Source organism: Leucopleurus acutus (genome assembly GCF_964270905.1).
Source record: "Leucopleurus acutus genome assembly, chromosome: 14".
NCBI classification, from domain to species: Eukaryota; Metazoa; Chordata; class Mammalia; order Artiodactyla; family Delphinidae; genus Leucopleurus; species Leucopleurus acutus.
The window spans coordinates 22,297,485-22,317,062 of record NC_139156.1 but is presented as its reverse complement, the minus strand read 5'-3'; the positions used below and the strand labels follow the sequence as shown (position 1 = coordinate 22,317,062).

The 19,578-nt window shown below is 41.8% G+C and overlaps 1 protein-coding gene across 3 annotated transcripts in view; it reads right to left on the bottom strand.

Annotated features, from left to right (window-relative positions):
* The window catches only part of SORCS1 (sortilin related VPS10 domain containing receptor 1), a gene marked incomplete at its 5' end in the record, with an annotated part of 555,414 nt that overhangs the window by 125,387 nt on the left and 410,449 nt on the right, over positions 1-19,578 (bottom strand). For all 3 annotated transcript variants that reach the window (XM_082855012.1, XM_082855013.1, XM_082855011.1), the window contains 3 exons: positions 1,236-1,415; positions 8,812-8,901; positions 11,464-11,582. In XM_082855012.1, the coding sequence (XP_082711138.1) occupies positions 1,236-1,415; positions 8,812-8,901; positions 11,464-11,582 (389 nt within the window). The remainder of the gene's footprint in view (positions 1-1,235; positions 1,416-8,811; positions 8,902-11,463; positions 11,583-19,578) is intronic.

Genomic DNA, 19,578 nt, shown 5'->3' with positions numbered 1-19,578 from the left:
CTTATCTCACGCATCGGCCCTCTGAGAGGATGGCAATTAGCTAATAGAGGTTATGCATCAGAAAGGTCATCAAGTACAAGGGAGTGTCTTTTTTTTTTCAATATTTGGCTGTAATCATTTTTTAAAATTTTATTTTATATTGGAGTATAGTTGATTAACAATGTTATGTTAATTTCAGGTGTACAGCAAAGTGATTCAGTTATACATATAAGAGGGATAGATTGGGAGTTTGGGATTGACATGTGCAAACTGCTATCTTTAAAATGGATAACCAACGAGGACCTACTGTATAGCACAGGGAACTCTCTCAGTATTCTGTAATGACCTAAATGGGAAAAGAATTTGACAAGGGAGTGTCTTCTGATGCAATGCAAAGACACCCTCTTAGTTCTTTCTTCAGAGAGATGTAAGGGAGCACTGCCATGGCCTCTTTGCTCCACCCCTGACACCCTATTAGCCCCTCAAGAGTATTTTCAAATTTCACACTAGGCTCACTCTTATTCAAACCCTTTAATTGTTTGACTGCTTCCCTAGATACTTTCCAAGCCCTCTGGGGCTTCATGGCCTGTGGACTTGGTCAACAAAGAATCCCTCCCATTCTCTAGTAGGTCTGTGTCTTTATTCCCATCTTACCCCTAGGTTCTTCATGACCTTTTTTTTCTTGCTTAGATTCCATATATGTGTGTTAGCATACGGTATTTGTTTTATGGGGATGGGGAAAGGTAAGCTGGGACAAAGTGAGAGAGTGGCATGGACGTATATACACTACCAAATGTAAAACCGATAGCTAGTGGGAAGCAGCCGCATAGCACAGGGAGATCAACTCAGCTCAGTGCCTTGTGACCACCTAGAGGGGTGGGATAGGGAGGGTGGGAGGGAGGGAGACGCAAGAGGGAAGAGATATAGGAACATATGTATAACTGATTCACTTTGTTATACAGCAGAAACTAACACACCATTGTAAAGCAATTATACTCCAATAAAGATGTTAAAAAATAAAAAATTTAAAAAAATTTTTAAAAATTAAAAAAAAAAAGAATCCCTCCCAGAGCTGTTTCGTGGATTGCAAATTAACCAATAAAAATGTTCTGCAACCCCGCCTCCCTCTCCCACATGGAATGAGGCCACATAAGGACCTAGTTATTAAAATGATCAAGGAAACGGCCAACTTGGGGACTTCAACTGCCAGTCCCAGCGCTGCAGTGGCTCAGGACCACACGTGCCTCGTGACATACCTCATAGAGGTCGATCATGACGTTGCCCTCGGGGCCTCTGCTGCTCTGGACATTCTCCAAGGCCAGAGTGAAGTAGACACCACGGGTGTCTGAGATGTAGAGGTTGTATGTGTCGTTTTGGTTCCATTCTTGGACCGCTGCGAACACTTGGTTCTCATCAGTGCTGATGACATGCATGTCCTGAGGAAGGACGCAGGGAAGGAAACAGGAAAAAGAGTTTTATAAGTGCAACTGGCACGCGTCCACAGAGTGGAATCTGATGAAGATACCAGAATAGGCTCATAGGTACTGTGAGGGAGGACAGAGATTTTCCTATAGCATATTTGTGACGTAATAGTTAAGTGTTGGTCACATATTTCCTTTGTCATTCATGAGGTTAGGCAGTAAGGTCATCAGAAAATAGGACAGGGAGATGCTTGGTAGCTCAGTTACAATTTAATTACCTCATTAGATAATTTGAAGGATAATTTCTCAAATATGTATGAGTTTGGAGAATCAGGCATCCTGATAAATTTGCCAAGCACAAACACAGTACATGTTCAGAAGGCATATTTGGGGCAAATACGAGGGGCAGAGAGAAAACAGACAAGCTTTGCATCTCTCACTGTGGTCCAGGGACCAGCAGCATGGACATCACCTGGAAGTTTGTTAGAACCTCAGGCCTCACCTATCGAATAGAAATCTGTATTTTAATAAGATCCATGGATGATTAATATGCACATTAATGTTTAAGAAGCACTTCCCTAAGGCTCAGCAACCCCTAGAGGTTCCGGAGGAAAAATGTTCACGTGAGACCCCCAGAGCACTAATCTTCAGGTTAATGAGTGTCCAAGGACTTAGCTTATCAAAACCTGTACCCTGAGAAGTTCCCCAGGAAACCTTAAATGAAACAGGGAAAAACAGTCTGCGTAAATGATGACGTTTTCAGACTCCGGTTGTCCTGGAAGATAGAAACAAGGCAGACATAATGTGGAGGCAGTGAGCAGATGTCCCTGCCGTGGGGATTCCAAATCCCTTCTCTCCCCATTCAGAACTCCAGAGGAGTGGGTGTTCAGGGAGAGGCTGGCATAGACCAAGGCTTGATGTCTCAGACCAAGGCCTGCTGTCTCCTTCAGGAGATCCCGCTCATTGCTCTCGGCAGCCTTCCCCCCTTCGCCCAAGGTGGTACACATAGGTATCACATTCAAAAACCAAAAAGCAAAACAAAACCAGAATTATGTATAAGGCTAAAGGTAAAAGAACAACCTGGAAAGATTCTTGGCCTTTGTGTAGCTCAGGGCTCAGATCCTCCCAGAGGGATCATCCACTCTCCTTGAAAAGGTTCAGGAGGTCTGTCAATCTTCCTTGGCAACAACTCCAGGGCCGGAAAATTCTACCTAACTTCAAAATTTCCCATTGTAATATATGCCCACGTTCTCTCAATCAATCAGCAATTCAGCTTCAACTCTGCTTTAGACTTAGAGGCGCAAGTCTCTCATTCCTCTTGAAAACTGACCATAGTGAACTCATATGATTCCGGAAGGAAGAAGTCCTTATCCAAAGGGTTTTGTATTCCTGACACCTTCTCAGGCCTTACTGCCATACTCTAGCGTTTGAGAACGTTTTTATAGAAGAAGTGGGGAGGCCAAAAATGAATCCTGCCCGTGAATTCACTTTGGTTGATAACTCAAACTAAGGTTTGGTATAAACGTTGGCCACATCTCATATCAGCCCAACGCCTATGTACATTTCCTCTGGCAACTGTAGCTTGATGTTCTTTGAAAAACCATCCTCGTGCTTCTCAGACAGATTTCCTCCCTATGCTCAGTCTTTGCTACTTTCTCTCACCCTCGGCACCAGAAGTGATCTTGCAGGCCTAGCATTCAGAAAATTCCATTTTCCTGATGACAGTGATTGGATCAGTGATGGCAATAAGACATGACGTGAGAATGACTGGAATTATTAGAGAGAAAAAAGTTATTTTCTACTGTTAGTTTGTAAGCAGTTGGAATAAAAATAAAGTCTAGATCTGATGGAGACATATCTTGGAGGCAGAGGATAAGCCAATCTCGGAAAAATAGGCTCAAAAGGTGGAGAGAGATGGTCCAAATTCTATGATAGTCTTTGGGTCTCTGAATGTGGATATCTAAGGAGCCTGCCCACCCGTAAACTTGTTTAGTTAGAGAGGACAGTAGAGCAAAATGATGAAAAGAATGGTCTTTGAAATAAAACTACTTGAGTTCAAGTCCCGGCTCTGTCATTCAGCTGTGCGAACGGAACTTTGTGCCTCAGGATTTCCACCTGCAAACCAGAGATAATAGTATGCCCTTCGTGGAGTTGTGAGGATTAAATCAGTAAGTGTTAAGCATTTAACCACAGTGCCTGGTGTTAGCATCTACTCCATACACGCTAGCTATTTTCTGTTAAGCAAACCCTAAATCCCCTTTGTTGATTAAGCAAGGTTGATTTGGCCTTTCTGTTCATTGCAAATATTAGGGTGCTAACTAATACACTTAACAAAAAGTGGTTCATCCAAATGTTTTGTTTCTTTCTAATCGAGGGAATTAACTGTGGAAACTAGTCCAAAGGCCATTCATCCACTGAGGGCCAAACCTTCTACGGCCCCCCATTTCCTATAGGACAAAGATCAAAGTCCTTACCCTACCATTCAGAACCCTTAAACAACTACTCCCAATTCATGTTTCCTTCCTTGTTAGCAGGATGTAGCTTCATCCCTGAATTCAAGTTTAAATATTTCAGTAACCTGGACCAGCAGTAACCTGGTCCCTGCATAACTGTGCCTTTGGGCCCATTAAATAATCCTAGGGGCCAGAGTAAACCATCCATCCATACTACCGCAGCCCACTCAAACTTCTCCTTGGTTGGTGTAGAATGCAAAACACAGATGCATCAAGTACTTACGTCACTCAGAGAACAAGTAACAGAGCAAAAACAGATGAAATGGCCATGGCTAGATAAGGGCCAAGGGCAGCTCTCTCTCTATATATAATCTAATTACACTGAAGAGACTGTTTAAAAACCTTGAGGATATGGGGAGGGGGAAGGGTAAGCTGTGACAAAGTAAGAGAGAGGCATGGACATATATACACTACCAAACGTAAGGTAGATCGCTAGTGGGAAGCAGCCGCATCGCACAGGGAGATCAGCTCCGTGCTTTGTGACCGCCTGGAGGGGTGGGATAGGGAAGGTGGGAGGGAGGGAGATGCAAGAGGGAAGAGACATGGAAACATATGTATAACTGATTCACTTTGTTATAAAGCACAAACTAACACACCATTGTAAAGCAATTATACTCCAATAAAGATGTAAAAGTAAAAAAAAAAAATTTAAAAACTACGTTGGTCTTAAATACTGTAACTGAAACGTCTGACATATTTAAATGCCATCTTTCCTTTCTCTTCGTGCGTACACGCGCCTGTATCAGGAAAATATGTTATTTCACCCAAAATGGCACTTTATGTAGAAAGCTTATACTGAGATACAAAATTTTAGACCAAGAAGTGAACTCTGAGATGTTCTACAGCACTTCCCAACATCTGTTCCATAGGACACCACTATTGTTCGATTTTAATAGATTGTTTTTGAATGGATCCTTTTGTAAAACGTTTTGATTAATGCTAACTATACAGCTTTCTTGCTCACAGGACATCCTAGAGCCTTTAGCGTATCAGCGAGCTTCTGTTAGTCTCTAGGCAAGGAGCATGGAATGGAGTTGATTTCTTTTTTTAAACTCACGATCATAGAACCAAATTTTCGTGAAGCATCTCTAAGGGCATTTTATTGAGTAATGAGTTTGAGAAAACATTATTGTGAATCTAAGCTCTGTATTTTAAAAATGTAAAAAAAAAAAAAAAAGAGAGAGAAATTGACAAACCAGCCCAAGGTTCAAAGCAGGGGAATGACAGATCTAGGTCTGGAATTAGGGTCTCTCGCTGTGAATCAAGCAGCCTTTTCATCACCCACCCCAGTTCACGTCGATCTTCTCCAACACAGACAACTAGATCCATACTAATATTACCTTACTTTTATAGTGTATCTATCCTCCAAAATGCTCAAAGCACTTTCATATGTGTTGCCTTGAGTACCTCAGAATGAGTAGCTCACTTGAGTAGCTCAGAATGAGCTCCAAGTACGGTAAGGGAGGAAAACTGTCACTAGGTCTCCCTGTCTGGAGGGCCTCACACTCTTAATGGTAACAGCAATACTAAAATCTCCCCACCTCCCTCTCTGGTCATCTTTACCATTATATTAATTTTTTTTAATACAGCTCAGGGTAACCTCAGTCTTTCAAGAGTTGAAACAATGGCAGGGGATGATTAAAGAAAATTTGAGCATGTAAGTGCAGGTTTGTCTCAGTTCCTTTGGTGAGCACGAAGCTTTGTTCCTTTCCAGCTGCAGCAGCCCTGCTTTGATAGAGGGTCCTGAAATAATGCATCTTTGCCATGGATCACTCCACCCAAGCTGGGGCTTCTCTTTGAAGGTGTAATGGGATTGTAATGAGGCATCTCATTGCCTTAAATAATAAACACCCACTTGGACCAAATAGTACATTCATGCGCTGTAGCGGTTCCGATTTTTCTGGGGACAAGCTAAAGTAATCACCCCATTCTACCCTTGGACCTCAGATGAGGCTGACTAATGGAACCTGCTCATCTGGGAGAGTGTGGGAGGGGCCAGACAGCCAATTCAGGCTCAGACTAAAACTCTTCCCTCCAGATTGGCAAGATGCCACTGGGGGCAGCTGTCAACAGTGATTGGCGCGATGGCTATGAACAAGCAACGCACAGCATGTGTTTCCCAACACTCCAGCCAAGGGGCCAAGTGGTTTCTTTGTTTTGAAATACCATTCTGAGGCTGCACAGATCAATGGGACTTTTTCTCTGGATGCTCCTCAGTATATAAAAATTTGGGGGGTGGGTGCTGCTCCCTTTTAGTAATAGAATCTATTAATTTATTTAGAGAGTAGAAAAGTGTAATACAAGGAATGCCAGTTTGGGAGTCACGAGACTCAAGTTCTAGCCTCAAATCTGCAGCAAGAAGCATCTGGTTTGGCTGAAACTTATTCCACTCAAAAAGTATATTCCCAAGAGTAAGTAAGCATGAGATGAGTGGCTCGAAACTGCTGTTTCCTGATGTGGTCCCCATTCCCACATGTCTCTTGAACAGGAGTATCTCACTGCATTGAGTGTGTTCTTATTTTTAAAGGTGAAAATCTTGCAAGCCAACTCCTTCATTTATTGGTCAAAGACAGCAATTTATGTCAGTGCTCAAGTGAAAAAAAACAAAACAACAAAAACAAAACAAAGCAAAACAACCACCAGCTCTGTTGGACTTACCAAGGTAAAATGATCATCTCCCTCATGGACCTCCCTAAAAGATTATCAAGGGTAATTTTAACAACACTCAATTTTTCTTTTACATACTGACTTTACCCAATTCTCATCTAAGGCACAACTCCAAGGCTGTGTTTGTCTTTTTGGAAAATGTTTTAGGCCAAATCAAGAGCAAGGAGCAGTTAAACATACACAGGCGTAGGCATATAGTTCTGGGCAATTACCACTGTCATCAACCTCTTAGTAGCTGAAAAAAATAACTACCAATATGGAAATAGTTCTTTGCAGTTAATAGTGTAATTTAATGTGTGTTATTATCTCTAATGGGCTGAGGTTTACAGCTCACTTTTCACTATGCTAGGGTTAGGGGCAGAGTGATGGCCAAGGACGAGAATTCTGCCTGGAGAAGCCACTGTCTCTCCTGGGAGAGGAGACCTGCAGAGCCCTTGTGCTATATCTATCACTGATTCCCTGAGCAGGTAGCTGATGTTGGTCCAAGATAGCAAACTACAAAGTCATGGATAAAAATACAAGACGAAGAGTCATGAAAACACAATTGAAAAAGCAGTTATTTATGTTCTTTGTTCAACCAAAGGTTTCAAAGCTGAGCTATGTTTAAACCTACACAGTCCCCTTCTTACAGCCACACACATCTCCCTTGTTCTATTGATCAAGGCACACCTGTCAGAATGGCCATCATCAAAAAGTCTACAAATAACAAATGTTCGGGAGGATATAGAGAAAAGAGAAGCCTCCTACACTGTTGGTGGGAATGTAAATTGGTGCAGTCACTGTTGAAAACAGTATGGCATTTCCTCAGATAACTAAACATAGAACTACTATATGATCCAGCAATTCCACTGCTGGGTATATAGCCAAAGAAAACAAAAACACTAATTCAAAAAGATAAATGCATCTGAATGTTCATAGCAGTATTATTTACAATTGCCAAGATATGGAGGCAACCAAAGTGCCTTTAGCAGATGAATGGATAAAGAAGATGCGTGTGTGTGTGTGTGTGTGTGTGTGTGTGTGTGTGTGTGTGTGAGAGATGGAATATTAGCCATAAAAAAGAATGAAATCTTGCCTTTTGTGACAACATGGATGGACCTAGGGAGTATTATGCTTAGTGAAATAAGTCAGAAAGAGAAAGACAAATCCTCTATGTTATAGCTTATATGTGGAATCTAAAAAGTAAAACAAATGAATGTATATTTAAAAAAAAAAAAAACAGACTCACAGATATAGAGAACAAACTAGTGGTTACCCGTGGGCAAAGGGAAGGGTGGAGCAGCTAGATAGAGGTATGGGATTAAGAGATATAAACTATTATGTATAAAATAAATAAGCAACAAGGATATATTGCACAGCACAGGAAAATATAACCACTATTTTGTAATCTATAAAAATATTGACTCACTATGTTGTATACCTGAAGCTAATATAATACTGTAAATCAACTATACTTCAATAAAAAATTTAAAAATAAAAACACTCACATGTCAGTGGTTGTTGCTAGAAAAAAAAAGGCACAATACATTAACAATTTCTGGCTACTTAAAATACATCACAGTGGCAGCAAGACCTCAAATCCACAGCTTTGAGCTCCCAAGTCAGTTTCACTTCCACTAGGTGGCGCTCCATATTAACGCAGTTCTTCAGTGTTTGTGGAGAGAGAGTCTGGGGATGTTAGCGGTTGGGAGTCTTTTAACTTTTTTCTGCCACTCTTTTTAAAGGAGTATGTCTTTGGGAAAGTCTAAAAAATTAGCTGTGTCTCCGAACCCTAAAGAAAACCAGTCTCGTAAGTTCCACTGGGAAAGAAAGCAAATGTCGGACGCTACATCACTGCATCACCTCTCCATGATTAATAACAACAAAATGGTATATAGATACGTATCATACCTGTTGCACTGATATACTGTGTACCCAAAGCATAGTTTCTGTCCTACTAGAAAACCAATACATCCCACTTGAAAAGCAAAAGCACGTCAGTTATCAATTTACTCAGATGCTCCTACAGCAAGAATTCCAAAGAATTAGAGAGAGAAAGAGAGAGGTGGGGGAGGGAGGGATGGACCACTGAGAGAGAAAGAAGGATAAGGAGGTTGGCAAAAAGGAAAGTAAAGAAGTGAACTTGAGAAACAGAGATGGGGGATGAAAAGAAATAAATAACTACGAGAGACTGAAAGAGTCCTTGGGAAAAAGAGTAGACACTGAAATAGAGAAATTGATGCAGGCCATACCTTGGGCAAAGCATATTTGGGCAGCTTCATTTGGGCAAACGCATTCCTTCGGTAGGAAACGTAGTAGTGTGGCCGTCCTCCTGATGTCAGCTGGAGCGTAAACATAAGGGTGTAAGAAGAGCTACTACGACAGTTACAGGTCACAGAAGGACAGCCCCTGAATGGAAGGGGGTAGCTGCCAACACAACAGCTTAAGTGGGTATTGTGGGCCAGTGTAAAGAATTGGCATTCAGTTCAAAAACAACTTAGACAGTGTATGTGATTTCAGAGGCCCAAAGTGAACCCACTGCACAAAAATACAATTCTTCAATTTGCCCTGCGGTGCAGAAGTCAGGAGACATTTTTAGCAATTTTTTTTTTTAATAATACAAGCCTTAGGGTATATTGGATCTGTGTCCCTCAGCAGCCCAGCCATCTAGCCCCAAGACTTTGACCACACAAACAGGTCCCTGTGCCAGATGAGAAGGGAATGGTCCAGGTCACAAGGTGGCAGAACGGGAGCGCTCATCTCGGCACTGAATTCCAGTTCTGTGCAGTCACACTGCTGGCTGTGAGCATGTCCCACACACAGCAGTGCTGCTGATGTGTTAGATGAAAATCCAAGCCAGGATCGTGGTTCAAAATCATTCTAGACCTCAACCTCCCAGAAGAGAACAAATGGTGAGCTACCTCCCCCAGGTCTGCCCAGAATGTACAGCCCAAAGAACGCTGTGAGTCTGAGGCAGGGTGAGAAGCGCTGTGGTCTCCAACTCAGCTAAGCACCACGAGGTGCAGGCTGTGAGCGGTGCACTGCCACTCTCTTTCTCCTTTGGAGCCACTCTTTTTTCCCCAGCTTTATTGAGATATTATTGACATATAGCACATGCAAGTTTAAAGTGTACAATATGATGATCTGATATGCATATATTGTGAAATGATTACCTCATACAAGGTTAGTTAACACCTCCATCCTTTTACTTAAGATTTTGTGTCTATGTGTGTGATAAAATTTCAGATCTATTCTCATAACAACTTTCAAGTATATAATACAGTATAGCCACTATGCTGTTTATTACTTATACATCATATAGCTGGACATGTACCCCCTTTGACTGGCATCTCCCCATATCCCTAGCCCCCAGTCCCTGAAAACCACCTTTTTACTCTCAGTTTCTATGAATTCCTGTTGCTACTCTTAACCCATGTAAACATCTGGACTTTGAAGTCATCTGGAGTTTGCATACTCAGAATGTCAACAAATGCTCTGGGTGAATTTTCACCAGACACGTAAAAATGTGACTAGAAAGTTATATTCACCATGACGTGGCCAGACCACCTCTTGGTCCTAGTGTCGGGTTATATGTTCATAGTGGCCTGGGTAGAAAATATATAAAACTCTAAATGCACAATTGATTTTCATTTGTGAGTCATATATGTGGATTATAAACTGTTACTAGAAAACAGGAAAGGTCCCTGGAAGCAACACTGATAGAGAAACGATTTATACATAGAACCAATATGGGTAACCGTTTCCCATTTTAATGTCACTTGATAATTTGATGCTGAAGTTATCAGAGTGCTCGTTATTCATTTTCCTAGAGGAAAAGGAAGTGTGTGTGTGTGTGTGTGTGTGTGTGTGTGTGTGTGTGTGTGTGTGTGTGTGTAACTGTGAACTACTTTAAAAGTACATAGGCTGAAAGTAAGGAATTTGAACATTTACTTCCCAATACATGCGATTAAATATTCTAAATTATGATTTCTTGTCCAAGTAAACATACTAGTATCTAGAATGTCTCAATCACAGTGAAATTGTAGATTTATTTATATATATAAACTATTTAGCTATTGTACCTTTGTCAATTTTAACGCGGAAAGCAGTAAAGGAATTTTTAAATGTTTTGTCCAAACAAGCCTAAATTTGTCCTTAAATGTGAAAAGAAACAAGCATTCTTGTTCCTTCTCTCTTCTAACCACTCCTGAACCCTCAGCTTCTCAAGCTGTTTCCCACTCTTGCAGAGGTGAGAAACCTGTCTGAATGCATCTCATCTAAATTCTCTTGACCCTGATCTCAGTCGTGCCTGTAAACAACAGAGGCTGATCGTGCTCTATCGGCTCTGCCTCTCACCACCTAAGGCACCCCACATTGACAAGTCCTCCAGACACCACCCCAAGGAAGGAATTACTATTCTGTTAGTATAGAATATTCAAATTGGTAATGTTCCTTTTGTTAAAAAAATAATGCCTTGGTGGTGGGGGGGAAAGGGTAAGCTGGGACGCAGTGAGAGAGTGGCATGGACATATATACACTACCAAATGTAAAATAGATAGCTAGTGGGAAGCACCCGCATAGCACAGGGAGATCAGCTCGGTGCTTTGTGACCACCTAGAGGGGTGGGATAGGGAGCGTGGGAGGGAGGGAGACGCAAGATGGGGGAGATATGGGGATATATGTACACATACAGCTGATTCACTTTGTTATACAGCAGAAACTAACACACCACTGTAAAGTAATTATACTCCAATAAAGATGTTAAAAAATAATAATAATAATGCTTTTTTTTTCTTTCTTTATTGCTTTTCAGGGAGTGTAAGCAGGCAAAGGGGCTGCATTAGGGACAGAAGCAGGGAAGGGAAATGTCTTTGACACAATCAATGGAAGTGGATCTTTCATACCTGAACAAACACATAATCATCCTGGACAATCAAAGAGTCTGGGTCAATGTAGCCTGGGAAAGGTTTGTTTCTGCTGGCCTCTGTGCAGTTCTGCATTCCGCAGGTTAGGTATTGTGAATCTGAAATAAACGAGGGTGGGGTGATATACACACAGCATGTTAGAGTCAGAGTGGACATCTTCTACCTTTCTTGCTGTCTTCAAGCCTTTCCACAAACCTCACATTCTCTATTCACTACATTACTGTTACTATTGTCATTAAAAGTATTATCAGTATTATTTTACTCACTTGCTGTCAACACCACCATCACTATTTCCCAGTGCCTCCACCAACTCTTGTCATCCTAGAATATTAAATTCCTGTTAATTAAATTTTTTCCTTCCAAACCCAAATGAAAATATTTTCAAAAGCTGGCAATAATACTTGTGCCTTCTTAGTTATTTTTTCTCATTTATAGGCTTCACCTCCACACTTCGACCTTTGATAAACTGGGAAACACACACATATGTGCAATCATCAATCACCTCATGGTAGAAGTGCTGTTGTTATAAACAATAAGGTGCTATGTGAAGATGAAGGTTTTTCTTCTATTACTAATTGGAAATAAAACAGAATTGAGAGGAGATTCCCAACTCAAAAACTTTGCCCTCATTTTATAGGTGAGTAAACTAAGACCCTGCATCTCACCTGAGACTATAGCAGGTGATAAACATACCAGTAATAACAATAGATTTGATCCCTGTTGCTGGAAGTATATTGTATGAGGGAGGCTGTCACTGTTTTCCAACCACAACTATTCCGCCGTCTCTAAGAATCAGATGTCACTTAAAAGTCCCTTTGCCTCCTTGCACTTAGAATAAATTCAAACCCTCTACCACCACTGCTTCAACTGCCCCTCATGCTAGTCTCTTCTCTCCCTGTGACTCTTCTACTCTAAACTGCAATATGTTTAGGAATTTGGCCAAACTTTCGACCACTAAAGAGGCTTCACATTTGTATTCTCTCTGCCTAAACGGCTTCTCCCCAGGATGTTCCCCAAAGAAGGTCTAGACTTCAGCTTACTGTTACTTCTGAGGGTTTTCCATGATTACTTTCGATAACACTCCATCCTGTTAATTCCCTTCATGGAATTTATCACAATCTAAAGTCACCTTGCTCATGATTTATTTCTGCCCCTCTCCCTGTTAGAATATAAGCTCCATGAAGACAGAGACCTCTTTTGTCTTTGTTGTTCCCTCCTAGACCTCCAGATTCGAATACTGTTCCAGGCACATAGTACGTAATAAATAAATATTCCTTGGAACATACCACTTTACTGGAATATATCTTTTTGAATGAAAAAGGAAGTTATTTTACCTTTTTTTTGGTGCTTAATGAGTGAGTAAGTTTAATTTTAGGACATCAAAGATGTATGAAGAAATCCACTCTTCCAAATGAAGAAATCAGGCCATGATTATTTACATGAAATGGGGGGTAGGCAATCGTATGTTGAGTTGGATATTAGGATTCACTAATTGACTTCCCTGAAGGAAATTTCTAGCACTACTTTTACTGAAGAACTTGGGTAAATCTGTATTCTACAAGGAGTGCCGCTAGGGGGCGGCATGCATATTTGCTCCAACTGACCAATGGCTGACGTAGCTGCTGATGAGCTCTAAGGAGAGGGAAGGAGAGCTTTATCTACAATCTTCCTTTATCCACAATCTTCCTTTATCCCGCTGCCATGTGTGGTGATGGGGATAGCTCTCAAGTATTTTAACCCATCTAGTCCTCCAAAGAGAAACTAAAGAAAAGCCTTTCAGGCTTCCCTGGTGGCGCAGTGGTTGGGAGTCCTCCTGCCAATGCAGGGGACACGGGTTTGTGCCCCGGTCTGGGAGGATCCCGCATGCCGCGGAGCGTTTGGGCCAGTAAGCCATGGCCGCTGAGCCTGCGCTCCGCAACGCGAGAGGCCGCAACGGTGAGAGGCCAGCGTACCGGGAAAAAAAAAAAAAAAAAAAAAAAGAAAGAAAAGCCTTTTACACTCCCTTCCCTATCTCCTTTCTTAGACATTCTTATAGTTTCATTTTAGGGCATAACTCATGATCTTTCTCCCTGAAGAGAATTTCTGGGACTCATCCCTTCCCAGAACAGTTCTCCCCATGCCACACAAAATCTGCACCTCACAATTTCACACTCCATCAGACCCTTCTACAGCTTTAGTTGACTTCTGTTTTTCAAAAGGCAACTCAGGGTCATAGAAATGGAGATTGGCATCTGTGAGACCTGGCCTTGAGTTCTGGTGTGGTCACAGCTGCGTAATTCAAAGGAAATTATCTTCCCGAGTCTTGCTACCTTCATCTATTAAATGAGGATGCCAATGTCAACTATCTTGTAGTTTGGCTCTAAGGATTTACTGAAATAATATATATGCTAAATGCTTTGAAACTCAAAGTTGTACAAATGTCAGTTGTTACTATCAACTATAATGTTCCTATTTTCTCTTTTGCTTCTTTTCACAGTGATTAGATCAGTTTGGGGCACACAGTTTGTCCTTAAGGAAACTGAATTTGAGTATTACAGTTATATTTCACTATCAGGTACTATCAGTGACCTATCCAATGCTCATTCCTCTCTGCCTCTTTGCCAGAAAAGCCAGTACTGGACCTGGTGGCTCATCTTTCTTCCACATGAATCAGAAGCTCTGATGTGCAGGGAATAATCCTCGAGTCTATGCCCACTCTACTTGCCATCATTTGCTTTAGGGAAAGCCATTTAAATCAGTTCTAGTAAATAAGAAGTGCAAGAGATCTTTTAAGGGGCTACAGGGAGGCACAGCACAGAAGACCTTCTTCTGCTAGCATACAACACTGAGTCAACGTGACGTGTGGGACTGCTCTAGCCTTCTTGTGCATGGAGGAGTCTTAGAGTTAAACTTACACAATGAGTATGATGAAGAGGTGGAAGGGACCTGTTCCCTGATGACATCATTGAGGTACTGATTATACTGAACCCAGGGTTGCCCTGTCTCTGTGCTTCTTGTTATGTGAGATAATGAATGAAAACAATTTGAATCAAGGGTTCAGAATTAGGAAGTCTCAGGCTTCAATTTACGAATACAACTTCCAGTTAGAATTTCTCAGACTGCCACCCCATGAGGACTTCTTGATGAATACACAGTGCTTGTTTTATCTATAATGGTGTCTAATAGTTTCTTTCTTAAGACCTCAACTTCCCCTTCAAAGGTCCCTGAGCAAGAATAAGATGGAAAATATAAACTTTTCACATTTATAACTCAACTATACAAAAATTATGAATCTGAGGGATCTGGGGAGAAATTAAAAGAACAGGGAAACTAATATTTGTTGAACATCTATGTGCCAAGTACTCTAAAGCATGCTCACACTTACTTGGTACATTTAATCTTCACAATACTGTAGAGTATAATTTATCAACTGACTTTGCAGATAAAGAGAATGAAACTCCAAGAGATTATAGAAACGGCGGTTAGTACATATAGTACCGTATAACCGTACAGTACGCGGTTTCAATCGGGGTTGGTTGGCCTCCAAGTCTGGTTTATTTCCACTATGTTGCATAGTGGAAATAATGCAACCAATTGGTTGGGGCCAATTTTTGCTAAGCATGATTTTTGGCTTCCAAGTATAAATGGATATACCTAGATTAAAAAAAAAAAAAGCCTGTACGTTTGTACTTTTGTGCAGGGTCATTTGGCAATACGGATCAACATCTTTTCGGGTTCATTTCTGAGAATTCGACTTGAAGAAATAATTAATGATCTATGCCAAGATTTATCTACTTTGATATTCATCATAGTGTTGTTTATAATTTAAAAAAATAAGAGAAAACAAAAAGGCCAACAATTGAGGAACTAAATAGACTGTGGCACATGCATAGTTTGCTATTAAAATTCTGCCTTTAGACTATATATGAGGAATTACAGAAATGCTTAATGCATTTTATATCATAAAAATAGCTTACCAATTAATAATGCTGTATCAATGTTAATTTCTTAGCTTTGAGAAAGAGAACATGGTTGGTTGTATAAGACGTTAACATTAGGAGAAGCCGGGTAAAGCTGCACTATCTTGGTGACTTCTCTGTTTATCTAAATTTATTCCAAAATAAAAGTTTTTAAAAAGTAGGTTACCAAAATATGTGCATATGGACACGATTTTGTGCAAGTGATATATATATAGATGTCTACATATGTATGTTTACATGGGGAAAATGAATAAAAGTTATATATGTGATGTCAACACTTGCGTAGAGGCAGTGATGTGAGAGAGGCAGACAACCAGTGTCAAATCTTTGGTCAGCACCTCTCAGCCGGGGAAAGGGGCCAGGGGTCATGGTGGGCTTGTGGGATCCTGCTTGCAAGAATTAGAGAACTGTCTCGAATTCCTTTGCTTGTTCTCTCTCTCTTCACTCCCCGTGCCACATACTGAGGCAGAGCTGTGCAATGAGCCGTTCTTGAGCTGAGAATTACAAAACGTACAACCGATGGACCCAAGAAAAGCCCCAGGAAGAGGTCTTGAAACCATGTCTTTCCTGGAGAGGTTCAAAGTGACATTTGCAAGCTGAAGGGGAACTGATCAATTCCCAGTGGCCTGCCTGTGGTAAACTGCTCCTGGTTTGTTCTCCTTCCCCTCCTAATGGAAACAGAAAGAAACTGGCGCCAGCACTTCATATTGAGGGACCAATCATTCTTATTCCCCTTGGGGCTTGCTGTAACAACATTAAGCATGATGAACTCTTTCCATATTCAATTCGGGTGAGTTTATGATGCAATTTCATAGGAAGTATCTTGTAATTTGGCATTAATTAACATCAATTAATGTAGGCAACTGCTAGACTTTAGAATTAATTTCATTACTTTTCCCACACAGATGTTTTCCTTGCCACAGGTAATTAGGACACTGTGCGGCTCTTTTTAAGCATCTCGGCTCTCTGCAACAGCTGCTGCTTGGAACAATGCAATTCCCATGCCCCCTGTACTGCTCTGAGGAAGGGAAGCTGCTTTTGAAAGGCCAGGCTTGGAGCAGGGGAACAAGGGTTTAAATGCAGGCTTAGCCTGGTAAACCTAAGCAAATCACTTTACTTCTCAAATCTGTAAAATGGGAATAAACAGGAGCCATCCTGCCAGCGCTTATGAGGACTTAAAACCTCGGTCGGGAAATGTGTTCAGTCCTGTCTGGCTGGACTGTGCTCACGTAGTGGGAGCTGTGGCTGTGATCGAAGCACCCCCTCTTTCATCACCAGTACTGCTCACTGTATCTCAAGGGAACCAACTGGGATGCACTACAGACACTTCTACCTGAGACAATAGGCTTCCTTTATATTCATGCTTTGGTTTGGGTTAATTTTTTAATGTAATTTTTTAAAACACCATGAAAAGTATTCTCCCGTTGTAATTAATAGCTAATAAATATTCTATGCAGGCAGTGTGAGGTAGTGGTTGGGGCAGAACTGGAAACTAACTCGGGCTGTGAGATGACACAGAAGTCACCTTGGTGCCCAGCACACAGGGCAGCCCGCCTGCAGCCAGATTGTTGTGCAGGGTCTCCCTCCCGTTGGAGTGAAGGGCTAGGTCCGAGCTCTTTCTCTCTTGTGTTATGTGACTCTGAGAAGGTCATTTACCAAACTAGGCTTCAGACTTTTTCTCTATAAAACGTGGGTTATTAGAATTTTAGGATCAAAGGAGGATGTTAAAATCAGACTACTGACTTTCAGATCCGAAGGTCTTTACCATCCTTTACCCACTGAAACCTCTTCCCTTCTCACTCTCGCCCAAGGGAACAAAGCTCTGTGATGTTGCTGGGAAGTCTGTGTCTCTGGGGCTTCCGCTCTTTTTAAACAGCACGTGCATTCCTGGCTGACACCCTGTGTTCATTCAGAGAGCTCCCCTGGTTTGAACTGCCTTTTCCTTTCCTGTGATCCTATCCAAATACTTCCTGGGCCCTTCTGTGGAGTTTTTCCTGAGGCTTGGGCAGACCTCTCCCTTCCCACAATGGCTCCATTGATAGCGACAGCAGCATTAACCTCCAAAACAACCAGAGCAACCTCTCCTCTGAGTCAGGAACTGTGCTGAATGGACCCCATGCTTTTTCTCTTCTAGACTTTGGAGAAGATCCAGAATAAGGTACTTTTTACAGGTAAAGAACTCCAGACTTAGGGATGATACTTGAACATTGTAAAAGCTGAATTTTAAATGAAACCATAAACTACGCTGGCAAGCATGAGCACTTTAAAGCTCTCTCCCATCCCCCGTTAATTTTCAACTTTGACGCAGAACAGTTTCTAAAGCCCATAATCTGTATATAAATTTTTATCTTGTTCTTTCTACCGTCCTATTATTTGGTTTGGAACATTCCTATTACATATGTGCACCCAACACACACTCACTCACACACACACAAACACACACACGTGTGTGTACACATGTATCAACAAGCTTGTGCTCATAGAAACTTCATTCCCATCAGGGGTCTAGAGCACTCTGTGGCACGTACCAGTTAGAAACTGAGATCTTCAAAAGTGAGACTCCAGCCTTGACCCCTGAAAGACTATATTGAGGACAAGAAGTTTCTGTGAAACTTATAAACTTAGATCAAATGCCCTCCTTTGGCATGATAAGCTTGTGGCATTGCTTGCTTCTAGCAATCTCTTGATTTTGGCGCAGTATAACTTTCTAAGTGTTGTCTTGTATTGATAGCCTTTGGACACTCAGGAGGCCATGATGACTACAGGGGAAGTTCTGGAATTACACATTTTTTGCCAAGCATGGGGCTAGGAACTGGGGACATGAGAGAGGACAGGAGGACAAAATAATTTAGTAGAAATACAGAAAGTCCTTCACCAAGGATGATGCAGTGGGGTGAGTGTATCCTAGGAGGAGTGCAGGTTCTGTGGGTCCCCAGGTGAGGGGCATCTGACCTTCAAACCTCTCCACGGATGGTTTACTCTGTGTCAGGACTTATCCTACGACTCTGCATTTATTTTACTTTGCATCAAAGGGAGTTGTAGACCCGTTGTGCCCTCATGGCCTATAGAACACCTGAATATAGAAACTATTTTACTATTGACTCTAACTCACAGAGGGACAGTTACCTGTGCAGGGCTGAGGGTGGGGACACCCAGGGAAGGCTGCATGGAAGAGCTGAGAAAAGCCTGGAAGCTGCTTGGAGCAGTGACAAGCGGGACACATCATCCCAGAAAGCAAGAGCACTGGGCCAGAGCACGGGGGCACGAGAGAGGATGGGAGACGGGCTTGGGGAATGTCAGTCACCTCTTCTGTGAGAAAGTCACACTAGAACTCCAGTTTATGCCAAGAAAAGACACGAAGTTATCTGCAAGGTCACACCCAGCCATGAAAAACCGAGAAGCATGTTTGTTCCAGTAACTTTCCAAATTGAGTTTACAAAGAAAGGAGTGGGAGACGGAGAGACAGAGACAGGGAAAAGGACAAATAGTAGGAAAGAAAGAAAATAGGAATCCAAGTGGAAAGGAGGGAGGGAGGGAAGGAAGGGAGGAAGAAATGAAAGCAGTTTTGTGCATGGGGAGAAAATACACAGCATGTATTCTCCAGGGCTTTCTGTGGGAGAGGGACGTACGCTATTTACTTAGATGTGTTCATGTGTTATATGATGAACGCCAGAACAGAGGGTCAGTTCAAGGGACAGCCTCTGAGACACGTGGGTATATCCAAACCACTATTTCTTCACTTACTAACTTTCTATTTTCATCACACTCGATGCTGAATATCATATTTGGAACATGATAAATACTCAATAAAGATCAATAAGGCATGATGCTTGCCTTCCATAGTGAAATAAACAGAAGGAGATGACACGTTTGTCTGTCTTCTCTATATTCCAGCTACACCTCAGCCATGCCAAACATGCCCATACTCCGTATCCTTCACACGTGATGTTCCATCTGTCTGCAATGCTCTTCCACCCAGCAGACCCAGCTCTTTCCCTTACTTCCATAAGGACTTGGCTGAAACACCAAATGCCACCTTATCAGAGATTCTGTGACAGCAGCCCCTGACCCGCCCCGTCACTTTTCATCTAGACTCTGCTTTGTTTTGCTTCCTAGAACATACCATCACCTGGCA